This window comes from Somniosus microcephalus, chromosome 19 (genome assembly GCF_052327205.1).
Source record: "Somniosus microcephalus isolate GS21.2 chromosome 19, FLI_Smic_1.0, whole genome shotgun sequence".
Classification (NCBI taxonomy): domain Eukaryota; kingdom Metazoa; phylum Chordata; class Chondrichthyes; order Squaliformes; family Somniosidae; genus Somniosus; species Somniosus microcephalus.
Genome location: NC_141005.1, coordinates 6,136,446 through 6,150,409, shown reverse-complemented (window position 1 = coordinate 6,150,409; position 13,964 = coordinate 6,136,446). Strand labels below are relative to the sequence as shown.

At 53.1% G+C, this 13,964-nt stretch overlaps 1 protein-coding gene across 2 annotated transcripts in view; it reads right to left on the bottom strand.

Moving 5' to 3' along the window:
- The window catches only part of adgrd1 (adhesion G protein-coupled receptor D1), a 349,877-nt gene extending 336,341 nt beyond the window's left edge, over positions 1-13,536 (bottom strand). For both annotated transcript variants that reach the window (XM_086011896.1, XM_086011897.1), the window contains exons 1-2: positions 12,085-13,536; positions 11,958-11,994 (exon numbers count right to left, since the gene is read on the bottom strand). In XM_086011896.1, the coding sequence (XP_085868022.1) occupies positions 11,958-11,994; positions 12,085-12,138 (91 nt within the window). In that variant the 5' untranslated portion in view covers positions 12,139-13,536. The remainder of the gene's footprint in view (positions 1-11,957; positions 11,995-12,084) is intronic.
- Between the last annotated feature and the right edge of the window lie 428 nt (positions 13,537-13,964).

Below are 13,964 nucleotides of genomic sequence, written 5' to 3'. Positions count from 1 at the left end.
CTGCCATCCCAGGTATCAGCCTGGTGAATCTTCGCTGCACTCCTTCCATGGCAAGAACATCCTTCCTCAGATAAGGCGACCAAAACTGCACACAATACTCAAGATGTGGTCTCACCAAGGCCCTGTACAACTGCAGCAAGACATCCTTGTTCCTGTACTCAAACCCTCTCGCTACGAAAGCCAACATATCATTTGCCTTCTTAACCGCCTGCTGCACCTGCATGCTTACTTTCAGCAACTGGTGCACAAGGACGCCCAGGTCTCGTTGCATTTTCCTTCTCCCAATCTATTGCCATTCAGATAATAATCTGCCTTCCTGTTTTTGACACCAAAGTGGATAACCTCGCATTTATCCACATTATATTGCATCTGCCATGCTTCTGCCCAATCACCCAACCTGTCCAAATCATCCTGGAGTTTCTCGGCATCCTCCTCACAGCACACACGCCCACCCAGCTTTGTGTCATCTGCAAACTTGGAGATATTACATCTAGTTCCCTCGTCCAGATCATTAATATATATTGTGAATAGCTGGGGTCCAAGGACCGATCCCTGCAGTACCCCACTAGTCACTGCCTGCCACTCGGAAAAAGAGCCGTTTATTCCAACTCTTTGCTTTCTGTCTGCCAACCAGTGCTGTATCCATGTCAATACCTTGCCCCCAATCCCATGTGCCTTAATTTTACACGCTAACCTCTTATGCGGGACCTTATCGAGAGCCTTTTGAAAATCCAAATACACCACATCCACTGGTTCTCCCTTATCTATTTTACCAGTTACATCCTCAAAAAATTCCAGTAGATTAGTCAAGCACGATTTACCTTTTGTAAATCCATGTTGACTTTGTCCGATCCAGTCACTTTTTTCCAAGTGCTCTGCTAATACATCTTTTATAATGGACTCTAGCATTTTCCCCACTACCGATGTCAGGCTTACCGGTCTGTAATTCCCCGTTTTCTCTCTACCACCCTTTTTGAACAGTGGGGTAACATTAGCTACCCGCCAATCCATGGGTAATGACCGGATAATCTGTTTTTTTTTTTAGTGATGTTGATTGACGGATAAATTTTGGCCCCAGGACACTGCGGAGAACTCCCCCTGCTCTTCTTCGGAATAATGCCATGGCATCTTTTACATCCACCCGAGGGGGCAGATGGGGCCTCGGTTTCATCTCATCTGAAAGACGGCACCTCCCACAGTGCAGCGCTCCCTCAGTACTGCCCCTCCGACAGTGCGGCGCTCCCTCAATACTGCCTCCCCGACAGTGCGGCGCTCCCTCAGTACTGCCCCCCCGACAGTGCGGCGCTCCCTCAGTACTGCCCCTCCGACAATGCAGCACTCCCTCAGTACTGCCCCCCCCCCCGACAGTGCGGCGCTCCCGCAGTACTGCCCCTCCAACAATGCAGCACTCCCTCAGTACTGCCCCTCCGACAGTGCAGCGCTCCCTCAGTACCACCCCTCCGACAGTGCGGCACTCCCTCAGTACCGCCCCTCCGACAGTGCGGCACTCCCTCAGTACTGCCCCTCCGACAGTGCGGCACTCCCTCAGTACTGCCCCTCCGACAGTGCAACGCACCCTCAGTACTGCGGCACTCCCTCAGTACTGCACTGGGAGTATCAGCCTGGATTTTGTGCTCAAGTCTCTGGAGTGGGTCTTGAACCCACAACCTTTTGACTCAGAGGTGAGAGCGCTGCCCACTGAGCCACTGGCTGACACTACATATGTAAATGAGGGGGCCTAACACCCATTTAAGGTCCACTCTGGGATATTGGGCATCGTGGAGCAGAGCAGGATCCCAGCCTGATCTGCTCCGGAATCTTCTGCAACCTAAGTTTTTTTATTTAAATAATGTATTTTTTTTAATTTAAAAAGTGTTGCTTTGGAGCCTGGAGGAGCAGGAGCAGGAGTAGCCCCTTTCCCCCATCCCCACCCCTGACTCCACAGTATCTCGATCGCCCCCTTTCTGGGACCTTCCATTGGACCAATGGCGGCGAGGCAATCAGCCTGATATTAATTTTCTTCCAATAGGTGAAGCTGCAACAGGTGCCAACAGATTATTTAGATGAGACCCGAAGCCCAATTTCGCGCTGGCCTCCGCTCTCCCCTGGAAGGAATTTCCACCATCTTGGAATTCTCTGCCCCAGAGGGCTGTGGAGGCTCAGTCGTTCAGTATATTCAAGGCTGAGATCGATAGATTTTTGGACTCTGGGGGAATCAATGGATATGGGGATCGGGTGGGAAAGTGGAGATGAGATAGAAGATCAGCCATGATCTTATTGAATGGCGGAGCAGGCTCGAGTGGCCCGAGGGGCGGAGTGGGCTCGAGGGGCCCGAGGGGCGGAGCGGGCTCGAGGGGCCGTGTGGCGGAGCGGGCTCGAGGGGCCGTGTGGCGGAGCGGGCTCGAGGGGCCGTGTGGCGGAGCGGGCTCGAGGGGCCGCGTGGCGGGGCGGGCTCGAGGGGCCATGTGGTGGGGCGGGCTCGAGGGGCGGAGCGGGCTCGAGGGGCCGTGTGGTGGAGCGGGCTCGAGGGGCCGTGTGGCGGAGCGGGCTCGAGGGGCCTCCTCCTGCTCCTATTTTTCTGCTCGCCCTGGTTCGGGCGCCAATGAACTTCTGCCCCAGAAATGTTTTGAGATGGAATGTAAACATTAGGGATGTGTCAATAAAAAAACCTACGATCTAACACACAGCGCGAGAGCAAAACACTTCATCATGATCCAACTATGAACGTATAATCCTTGCATATCAAAGAAAAGGATTTTCTAAACAATTCCATATGTAATAAAGGCTGTCGTCTGCACCCAGCAAATCCCATTAAATTATTATTTCGTTGCGGTGGATATATTTTCAAGTTAAATATTAATATGCTTTTACTGGCAATGACAGGGAACTAAGTGTTTCGAGAAAAAGATGAAAATTATTACAATCCATTGATTTGTCAGGTTTTTTTTTAATAGCTTTTGTAACCACTAACTGCTGGTTGCTGCAAATACACTGCCCCTCGACAGTTGTGCAGATTCTAGACTGGCTCCATACGGACATATTGCTTTAATTCAAAAGTTATTATTCAAAGCGTGACATTAAATCCTGCAGCTTTTATTTAATTAAAGGGTTTTCAATTTGATGAAATGCCTTAAGCAAAGGCACATCTGGGAGGCTGCAGTCGCTGATGATTGGCTGCTGCTCATGTGGACAGGCACTGGGCACCATCCAGCAACCAAGTGTGATTTTCAACTGGAAGGTTTAGGCATGGGGGTACAGGAAACTCCCTTTTAACCGGCACCTAAATATCCAGAAATCTCTCTTAACTGGCAAAATTCAGGAGTAGGTTCAGGTAAGTTTTACTATATATTGTGGCCGTGTAACCGGGGTTCCTGCACCTGTGGCCGTGTAACCGGGGTTCCTGCACCTGTGGCCGTGTAACCGGGGTTCCTGGATCTGTGGCCGTGTAACCGGGGTTCCTGCACCTGTGGCCGTGTAACCGGGGTTCCTGCACCTGTGGCCGTGTAACCGGGGTTCCTGCACCTGTGGCCGTGTAACCGGGGTTCCTGCACCTGTGGCCGTGTAACCGGGGTTCCTGCACCTGTGGCCGTGTAACCGGGGTTCCTGAATCTGTGGCCGTGTAACCGGGGTTCCTGGATCTGTGGCCGTGTAACCGGGGTTCCTGGATCTGTGGCCGTGTAACCAGGGTTCCTGCACCTGTGTCCGTGCAACAGGGACTCCTGCACCTGTGGCCGTGTAACCGGGGTTCCTGCACCTGTGGCCGTGTAACCGGGGTTCCTGCACCTGTGGCCGTGTAACCGGGGTTCCTGCACCTGTAGCCATGTAACCAGGGTTCCTGCACCTGTGGCCGTGTAACCGGGGTTCCTGCACCTGTGGCCGTGTAACCGGGGTTCCTGCACCTGTGGCCGTGTAACCGGGGTTCCTGCACCTGTGGCCGTGTAACCGGGGTTCCTGAATCTGTGGCCGTGTAACCGGGGTTCCTGGATCTGTGGCCGTGTAACCGGGGTTCCTGGATCTGTGGCCGTGTAACCAGGGTTCCTGCACCTGTGTCCGTGCAACAGGGACTCCTGCACCTGTGGCCGTGTAACCGGGGTTCCTGCACCTGTGGCCGTGTAACCGGGGTTCCTGCACCTGTGGCCGTGTAACCGGGGTTCCTGCACCTGTAGCCATGTAACCAGGGTTCCTGCACCTGTGGCCGTGTAACCGGGGTTCCTGCACCTGTGGCCGTGTAACCGGGGTTCCTGCACCTGTGGCCGTGTAACCGGGGTTCCTGCACCTGTGGCCGTGTAACCGGGGTTCCTGCGCCCGTGACCATGTAACCGGGGTTCCTGCGCCTGTGGCCGTGTAACAGGGACTCCTGGATCTGTGGCCGTGTACGGGGCTCTCGTACCTTGGTAAGTATACCTCTCTGTAATCCGGACTTTTTGATCAACCGGCACCACGCCGGTCCCGTCTGTGCCGGATAAAAAAAGAGTTTCCTGTAAATGGGAGTCAAGACACAGACTAGCCAAGATCTAATTGAACGGCAGAGCAGGCTCGAGGGGGCTGAATGGCCTCCTGCGTTCAACATCGAAAGAGTGCAGCATTTGCATTGTGAAACGGGCCGCAGTGTCGGAGTCTGAATTAGTGCTGACTGTTTGTGAGGGCAATTGCACCCACCTGGAGTTCCCAGCCCGGAGCCACAATCGCAGGGAGCGCGCACCTCAGATCCGGCTACGAGGCCGCAGCAGCAATTCTCCGAGCTGTGCTCCCTTCGAGCTGTGGGCCAGGACTGCAGGCTCGGAGTGTTTGAAGCCACAGATTCTTGAGGGGTTCAGGGGGACTGAATAAAGCACAACAGCAGCTTGTATTTATATAGCGACTTTAATGCTGTAAAACGTCCGATGTTGCTTCACAGGAGCGATTATCAAACAAATATTTGACACCGAGCCACATAAGGAGATATTAGGACTGGCGACCAAAAGCTTGGTCAAAGAGGTCGGTTTTAAAGAGCATCTCAAAAGGAGAGAGAGAGAGGCGGAGAGGTTTAGGGAGGGAATTCCAGAGCTCAGGGCCCAGGCAGCTCAAGGCACGGCCGCCAATGGTGGAGCGATGGAAATCCGGATACGCAAAAGGTCTGAATTGGAGGAGCGCTGAGATCTCAGAGGGTTGTAGGGTCTGGAGGAGGTTACAGAGATAGGGAGGGCCGAGGCCATGGAGAGATTTGAAAATAAGGATGAGAATGTTTTAAATTGCTGGACCGAGAGCCAACAAAGCACGCAGAACCTTAACGCCGATTTTCATGGTCGCAGAAATGAATTGGCTGCCAGAAAAAAAATGAAGCTGGTCTCCATGGTATGTTACACAAGGCTGATCGGGCACCTGCTGCCAAAGACCTCATCGCACAGACAGGCCCCAGAAATGATTCAAATGGCAAGTGAGCCTTTTTTCTTTTCACAGAACGCAAACATTCTTTTAAACTTAACAAATCGTAAATCCAAAAGGGCTTTCTGACTGTCGCTCAGCTTCACCGCAATCAAACTCTGCAATGTGGCCACCAGCACATCTGACAACCATTTGTCCAATCTGCACATGCTTTGCATTAGTCCAGCGTGAAGGAGTGATTCAAGAAACAGAAGAGTGCTGACTGGTGCAGCTATTTATCTCAGACTTAAGTGTAGCATTTTTTTTTAAACATTGGGGTGGATTTTGTTTTAACTCCCAATGGATTTCTGGCGGTTTTATTTCTCTCGTGTCCACAAATCAGGAATGTGATGGAATATTCTCCACTTGCCTGGATGAGTGCTGCTCCAACAACACTCAAGAGGCTCAACACCATCCGGGGGCAAAGCAGCCCGCTTGATTGGCACCCCATCCACCACCTTAAACATCCGTGGTTGCAGTGTGTACCATCTACAAGATGCACTGCAGCAACTCGCCAAGGCTTCTTCGGCAGCACCTCCCAAACCCACGATCTCTTCCACCTAGAACGACATGGGCAGCAGGCGCATGGGAACACCACCCAATTTCAACTCACCCAAAACTCTGCTGCCCCGTCTCCTGACTCGCACCAAGTCCCGTTCACCCATCACCCCCTGTGCTCGCTGACCTACACTGGCTCCCAGTCCAGCAACACCTCGATTTTAAAATTCTCATCCAAGTGTTCAAATCCCTCCATGGCTTCCTCGCCCCTCCCTATCTCTCTAACGTCCGCCAGCTCTACAACCCTCCGCGATCTCTGCGCGCCTCCAATTCTGGCCTCTTGCGCATCCCCGATTTTAATCGCTCCACCATTGGCGGCCGTGCCTTCAGTCGCCTGGGGCCTAAGCTCTGGAATTCCCTGCCTAAACCTCTCCTCCTCCTTTAAGACTCTTCCTTAAAGTCCACCTCTTTGACCTGGGGTGGCACTGGACCATGGGACCCGAGCCGGGGGCGGGGTGGGGTCCTGAGCCGGGCCGGGGGGAGGGGGGGGGGCCTGAACCAGGCCGGGTGGGGGGGGGTCCGAGCCAGGCCGGTGGGGGGGGGGTGGGGGGTCCGAGCCAGGCCCGGGGGGGGGGGGGGGTCCAAGCCGGTCGAATGAGAAGTTTATCTGCTGAATTGTAGGGACCACAAACCGAACCTTTGCACTGGGGTAGCCGCAAAGCAAACACCAGCCCTCCTTTCACAGAGTGTTTGGTTACCCCTCCCAAGATCTCCTTCTTTGGCTCGACGTCCATTTTATGTCTGATTACTTGGTGAAGCACCTTGTGATCTTTCTCTATGTTAAAGCCACTATATAAACGCATCATGTTGTTGTTGGAGTAGACACCATAGATTATGGGTAGTTTGTGTTCTTTTTGTACTTTCAGTGGGCCCACTGCCAGAAAGGAATAGAAGGATATGCTGATGGGGTGAGATGAAGAGGGGTGGGAGGAGGCTGGTGTGGAGCAGAAACACCGGCACGGACCAGTTGGGCCGAATGGCCTGTTTCTGGGCTGTAAATTCTGTGTAATTAACACAACATTGGAAGATTATCCGTGTAGAATCTACATCGTAAATATTGGAAGACGGGTTGAAATTGCGCTGCACCATGAACCTGTCGACAGGTTCCTCTGATACAGCTGGCAGCGAGAACACCAGCCCAAGGAAATCACCCAGGCACAAAGGAAACACAGATAGCCGAAACCATTCCCAAAGGGAGGGAGGGAGGAAAGAGAGCAAGAAAGAGGAAAGAAAGAAATGGGAACCAGTAACAGGAGGGCTGAAGGAAGGGAAGAGGGAAACCAGTTGGCCAGGAAAGGGAGGGGAAAGAAATTGGAAACAGAATAAGCCGAAAAAGAGAAGAGTTCATTGAATCGCTTAAATTCACCCAAACTCAATCACACATCATCAACACTAAATAATATTCAGTCGGAAGCTGCCTCTTTTAGGAACTGATGAACATTTAACTTGCTCTAGCCACAGCGGATAGCGGCATGGAAGGAGTTCATTCATCCCATCGAGTCTATGCAGGGCAATCCCAAACTAATCCCACTGCCCCGCTCTCTCCCCATAGCCCTGTATCAATCCCAAACTAATCCCACTGCCCCGCTCTCTCCCCATAGCCCTGTATCAATCCCAAACTAATCCCACTGCCCCGCTCTCTCCCCATAGCCCTGTATCAATCCCAAACTAATCCCACTGCCCCGCTCTCTCCCCATAGCCCTGTATCAATCCCAAACTAATCCCACTGCCCCGCTCACTCCCCATAGCCCCGTATCAATCCCAAACTAATCCCACTGCCCCGCTCTCTCCCCATAGCCCTGTATCAATCCCAAACTAATCCCACTGCCCCGCTCTCTCCCCATAGCCCTGTATCAATCCCAAACTAATCCCACTGCCCGCTCTCGCCCCATAGCCCTGTATCAATCCCAAACTAATCCCACTGCCCCGCTCTCTCCCCATAGCCCTGTATCAATCCCAAACTAATCCCACTGCCCCGCTCACTCCCCATAGCGCCGTATCAATCCCAAACTAATCCCACTGCCCCGCTCTCTCCCCATAGCCCTGTATCAATCCCGAACTAATCCCACTGCCCCGCTCTCTCCCCATAGCCCTGTATCAATCCCAAACTAATCCCACTGCCCCGCTCTCTCCCCATAGCCCTGTATCAATCCCAAACTAATCCCACTGCCCCGCTCACTCCCCATAGCGCCGTATCAATCCCAAACTAATCCCACTGCCCCGCTCTCTCCCCATAGCCCTGTATCAATCCCAAACTAATCCCACTGCCCCGCTCTCTCCCCATAGCCCTGTATCAATCCCAAACTAATCCCACTGCCCGCTCTCGCCCCATAGCCCTGTATCAATCCCAAACTAATCTCACTGCCCCGCTCTCGCCCCATAGCCCTGTATCAATCCCAAACTAATCCCACTGCCCCGCTCTCTCCCCATAGCCCTGTATCAATCTCCAAACTAATCCCACTGCCCCGCTCTCTCCCCATGGCCCTGTATCAATCCCGAACTAATCCCACTGCCCCGCTCTCGCCCCATAACCCTGTATCAATCCTGAACTAATCCCACTGCCCCGCTCTCTCCCTATATCCCTGTATCAATCCCAAACTAATCCCACTGCCCCGCTCTCTCCCCATAGCCCTGTATCAATCCCAAACTAATCCCACTGCCCCGCTCACTCCCCATAGCCCTGCATCAATCCCCAAACTAATCCCACTGCCCCGCTCTCTCCCCATATCCCTGTATCAATCCCAAACTAATCCCACTGCCCCGCTCTCTCCCCATATCCCTGTATCAATCCCAAACTAATCCCACTACTCCGCTCTCTCCCCATATCCCTGTATCAATCCCCAAACTAGTCCCACTGCCCCGCTCTCTCCCCATATCCCTGTATCAATCCCAAACTAATCCCACTGCCCCGCTCTCTCCCCATAGCTCTGTATCAATCCCAAACTAATCCCACTGCCCCGCTCTCTCCCCATAGCCCTGTATCAATCCCAAACTAATCCCACTGCCCCGCTCTCTCCCCATGGCCCTGCATCCATCCCGAACTAATCCCACTGCCCCGCTCTCTCCCCATATCCCTGTATCAATCCCGAACTAATCCCACTGCCCCGTTCTCTCCCCATAGCCCGATATCAATCCCAAACTAATCCCACTGCCCCGCTCTCCCCATAGCCCTGTATCAATCCCCAAACTAATCCCACTGCCCTGCTCTCTCCCCATAGCCCTGTATCAATCCCGAACTAATCCCACTGCCCTGCTCTCTCCCCACGGCCCGGTATCAATCCTGAACTAATCCCACTGCCCCGCTCTCTCCCCATGGCCCTGTATCAATCCCAAACTAATCCCACTGCCCTGCTCTCTCCCCATATCCCTGTATCAATCCCCAAACTAATCCCACTGCCAGCTCTCTCCCCATATCCTTGTATCAATCCTAAACTAATCCCACTGCCCCGCTCGCTCCCCATATCCCTGTATCAATCCCCAAACTAATCTCACTGCCCCGCTCTCTCCCCATAGCCCTGTATCAATCCCAAACTAATCCCACTGCCCCGCTCACTCCCCATAGCCCTGTATCAATCCCCAAACTAATCCCACTGCCCCGCTCTCTCCCCATAGCCCTGTATCAATCCCAAACTAATCCCACTGCCCCGCTCTCTCCCCATAGCCCTGTATCAATCCCAAACTAATCACACTGCCCCGCTCTCTCCCCATAGCCCTGTATCAATCGCAAACTAATCCCACTGCCCCGCTCACTCCCCATAGCCCTGTATCAATCCCCAAACTAATCCCACTGCCCCGCTCTCTCCCCATAGCCCTGTATCAATCCCAAACTAATCCCACTGCCCCGCTCTCTCCCCATAGCCCTGTATCAATCCCAAACTAATCACACTGCCCCGCTCTCTCCAGAAAGCTCTGTATCAATCCTGAACTAATCCCACTGCCCCGCTCTCTCCCCATAGCCCTGTATCAATCCCAAGCTAATCCCACTGCCTCGCACTCACCCCATAGCCCTGTATCAATCCCCAAACTAATCCCCCTGCCCCGCTCTCTCCCCATAGCCCTGTATCAATCCCCAAACTAATCCCACTGCCCCGCTCCCTCCCCATAGCTCTGTATCAATCCCAAACTAATCCCACTGCCCCGCTCTCTCCCCATAGCCCGATATCAATCCCAAACTAATCCCACTGCCCCGCTCTCCCCATAGCCCTGTATCGATCCCCAAACTAATCCCACTGCCCCGCTCTCTCCCCATAGCCCTGTATCAATCCCCAAACTAATCCCACTGCCCCGCTCTCTCCCCATAGCTCTGTATCAATCCCAAACTAATCCCACTGCCCCGCTCTCTCCCCATAGCCCGATATCAATCCCAAACTAATCCCACTGCCCCGCTCTCCCCATAGCCCTGTATCAATCCCCAAACTAATCCCACTGCCCCGCTCTCTCCCCATAGCCCTGTATCAATCCCGAACTAATCCCACTGCCCCACTCTCTCCCCATAGCCCTGTATCAATCCCAAACTAATCCCACTGCCTTGCACTCACCCCATAGCCCTGTATCAATCCCAAACTAATCCCACTGCCCCGCTCTCTCCCCATAGCCCTGTATCAATCCCAAACTAATCCCACTGCCCCGCTCTCTCCCCATAGCCCTGTATCAATCCCAAACTAATCCCACTGTTCCGCTCTCTCCCCATAGCCCTGTATCAATCCCAAACTAATCCCACTGCCCCGCTCTCTCCCCATAGCCCTGTATCAATCCCAAACTAATCCCACTGCCCCGCTCTCTCCCCATAGCCCTGTATCAATCCCAAACTAATCCCACTGCCCCGCTCACTCCCCATAGCCCCGTATCAATCCCAAACTAATCCCACTGCCCCGCTCTCTCCCCATAGCCCTGTATCAATCCCAAACTAATCCCACTGCCCCGCTCTCTCCCCATAGCCCTGTATCAATCCCAAACTAATCCCACTGCCCCGCTCTCTCCCCATAGCCCTGTATCAATCCCAAACTAATCCCACTGCCCGCTCTCGCCCCATAGCCCTGTATCAATCCCAAACTAATCTCACTGCCCCGCTCTCGCCCCATAACCCTGTATCAATCCCAAACTAATCCCACTGCCCCGCTCTCTCCCCATATCCCTGTATCAATCCCAAACTAATCCCACTACCCCGCTCTCTCCCCATATCCCTGTATCAATCCCCAAACTAATCCCACTGCCCCGCTCTCTCCCCATATCCCTGTATCAATCCCAAACTAATCCCACTGCCCCGCTCTCTCCCCATAGCTCTGTATCAATCCCAAACTAATCCCACTGCCCCGCTCTCTCCCCATAGCCCTGTATCAATCCCGAACTAATCCCACTGCCCCGCTCTCTCCCCATAGCCCTGTATCAATCCCAAACTAATCCCACTGCCTCGCACTCACCCCATAGCCCTGTATCAATCCCCAAACTAATCCCCCTGCCCCGCTCTCTCCCCATAGCCCTGTATCAATCCCAAACTAATCCCACTGCCCGCGCTCTCTCCCCATAGCCCTGTATCAATCCCAAACTAATCCCACTGCCCCGCTCTCTCCCCATAGCTCTGTATCAATCCCAAACTAATCCCACTGCCCCGCTCTCTCCCCATAGCCCTGTATCAATCCCAAACTAATCCCACTGCCCCGCTCTCACTCCATAGCCCTGTATCAATCCCAAACTAATCCCACTGCTCTGCTCTGCTCTCTCCCCATAGCTGTGTATATTCCTTTGTTTCAATTAGTTATCCAATTTTCCCTAAAAAATTGCAATGATCTCTGCCTCAACTCTTCCCTGCGGCAAATCATCCCATGGCCCACGACCCTCTGAGTAAAGTCATTTCACTTAACCTTGTAAATGGATAAATGTGTGTATGGAGCTATTAAAATAAGCCTCGTTTAACGGGGTTCTGCATTCCCTCCGAGTAGTTGTGATGGGAGAGAGACTGCCCTGTGTGCAATGCAGTATTTGCCAGCCTAGCTTACCTGAGAGAGCCGGGACTCTGACTGCCTTCCCCTGCACCTGAGTAAAGAAGGGAGAAAGTGCAATAAGTACTCACAAAGCCGACAAGCTTATTGTAAGAACAATCCCCGAGGACTCAACTCCAGTTACCTCCAACACCCACACCAGGAGCAATATTGAAACCGCAATCAAACCGGCTCCCATAGCGGCTGCTCGATGTTCCTGCTCCAATCCTTGTTCCAAAGTTGTCCCGGGATTGATTGGTTGATTTTCCACTCCAGCCAAGTCCAGTGAAGGGGGGTTGCGTTAAAGTCTCGAACTGGAGTTCCTCGGGACGGGAATGGAGCCAAGACAGAGTGAGGGACAGCCCCCGGACAGAGTGACAGCCCCCGGGACAGAGAGCAGCTGCAAACCGGCTTCCGAAGCTGACTTTTAACTGGAAGTTCTCAGAGACAGAAAAGTTTTTCTCTCTAACTTGGAAACTGGGGCTGGAACAGATCGAAACAGAGACAGTCTCTCTCCAGTCTCAGTCTGTCCCCCAATCTCTCTCTCAGTATCTATGCCTGTCTCAATGTCTGTGTCTCTATCCCCCAATCTCAGTCTCTCTCTCGCCCAGTCTCAGTGTCTGTGTCTCTGTCTCTATCCCAGTCTGTGTGCCTGTCTCTCTCTCTCTCTCCAGTCTCTCTGTCTCTGTCCCAGTCTGTGTGTGTGCCTGTTTCTCTCTGTCTCTCTCTGTGTCTCTGTCTCTATCCCAGTCTGTGTGCCTGTCTCTCTCTCTCTCTCTCCAGTCTCTCTGTCTCTGTCCCAGTCTGTGTGTGTGCCTGTTTCTCTCTCTCTCTGTGTCTCTATCCCAGTCTGTGTGTGTGTGCCTGTCTCTCTCTCTCTCTCTCCCAGTCTCTCTGTCTCTATCCCAGTCTGTGTGTATGCCTGTCTGTGTGTGTCTCTCTCTCTCTCTCTCTCCCTGTCTCTCTCTCTCCCCCAGTCTCTCTGTCTCTGTCTCTATCCCAGTCTGTGTGTGTGCCTGTCTCTCTCTCTCTCTCTCCAGTCTCTCTGTCTCTGTCTCTATCCCAGTCTGTGTGTGTGCCTGTCTCTCTCTCTCTCCAGTCTCTCTGTCTCTGTCTCTGTCCCAGTCTGTGTGTGTGCCTGTTTCTCTCTCTCTCTGTGTCTCTATCCCAGTCTGTGTGTGTGTGCCTGTCTCTCTCTCTCTCTCTCTCTCCCAGTCTCTCTGTCTCTATCCCAGTCTGTGTGTATGCCTGTCTGTGTGTGTGTCTCTCTCTCTCTCTCTCCCAGTCTCTCTGTCTCTCTCTCTCCCCCAGTCTCTCTGTCTCTGTCTCTATCCCAGTCTGTGTGTGTGCCTGTCTCTCTCTCTCTCTCTCCAGTCTCTCTGTCTCTGTCTCTATCCCAGTCTGTGTGTGTGCCTGTCTCTCTCTCTCTCCAGTCTCTCTGTCTCTGTCTCTATCCCAGTCTGTGTGTGTGCCTGTTTCTCTCTCTCTCTCTCTCTCTCTCCCCCCCAGTCTCAGTCTCTCTGTCTCTGTCCCAGTCTGTGTGTGTGCCTGTTTCTCTCTCTCTCCCAGTCTCTGCCCTCCTCCTGTACTAACTCTGGGAAACAGTTCCTAACTCTTCCCAATCCCAGATCCCACCCTGCTGTGTCTGTGCTGACGCAATGCTGGCTCTGAACATGTGCAACTCTGTTTGAAGGTGTTTGCCTGGCCAGAGGGTCCTAGCGCCCGCCGGATTCCAGGTACAAACCCACCCGCACCTTTACGATAGCAAAATACTGCAGATGTTGGAAATCCGAAATAACAACAGAAAATGCTGGAAAAACTCAGCAGGTCAGGCAACATCCGTGGAGAGAAATTTGAGTTGACGTTTCGGGTTGGACCCTTCTTCAAAACGGACTTTGTCGCCTGTTGTTTAAATCCCCCGCCAGGGGGCGCTATTATTCATTGATATAAAATCAGGGCAACATCGACCCTCTTCAAACACCCGCCAACCTCAGCCAGTAAAGCTGAGCATGCAGGTGTTAGTGC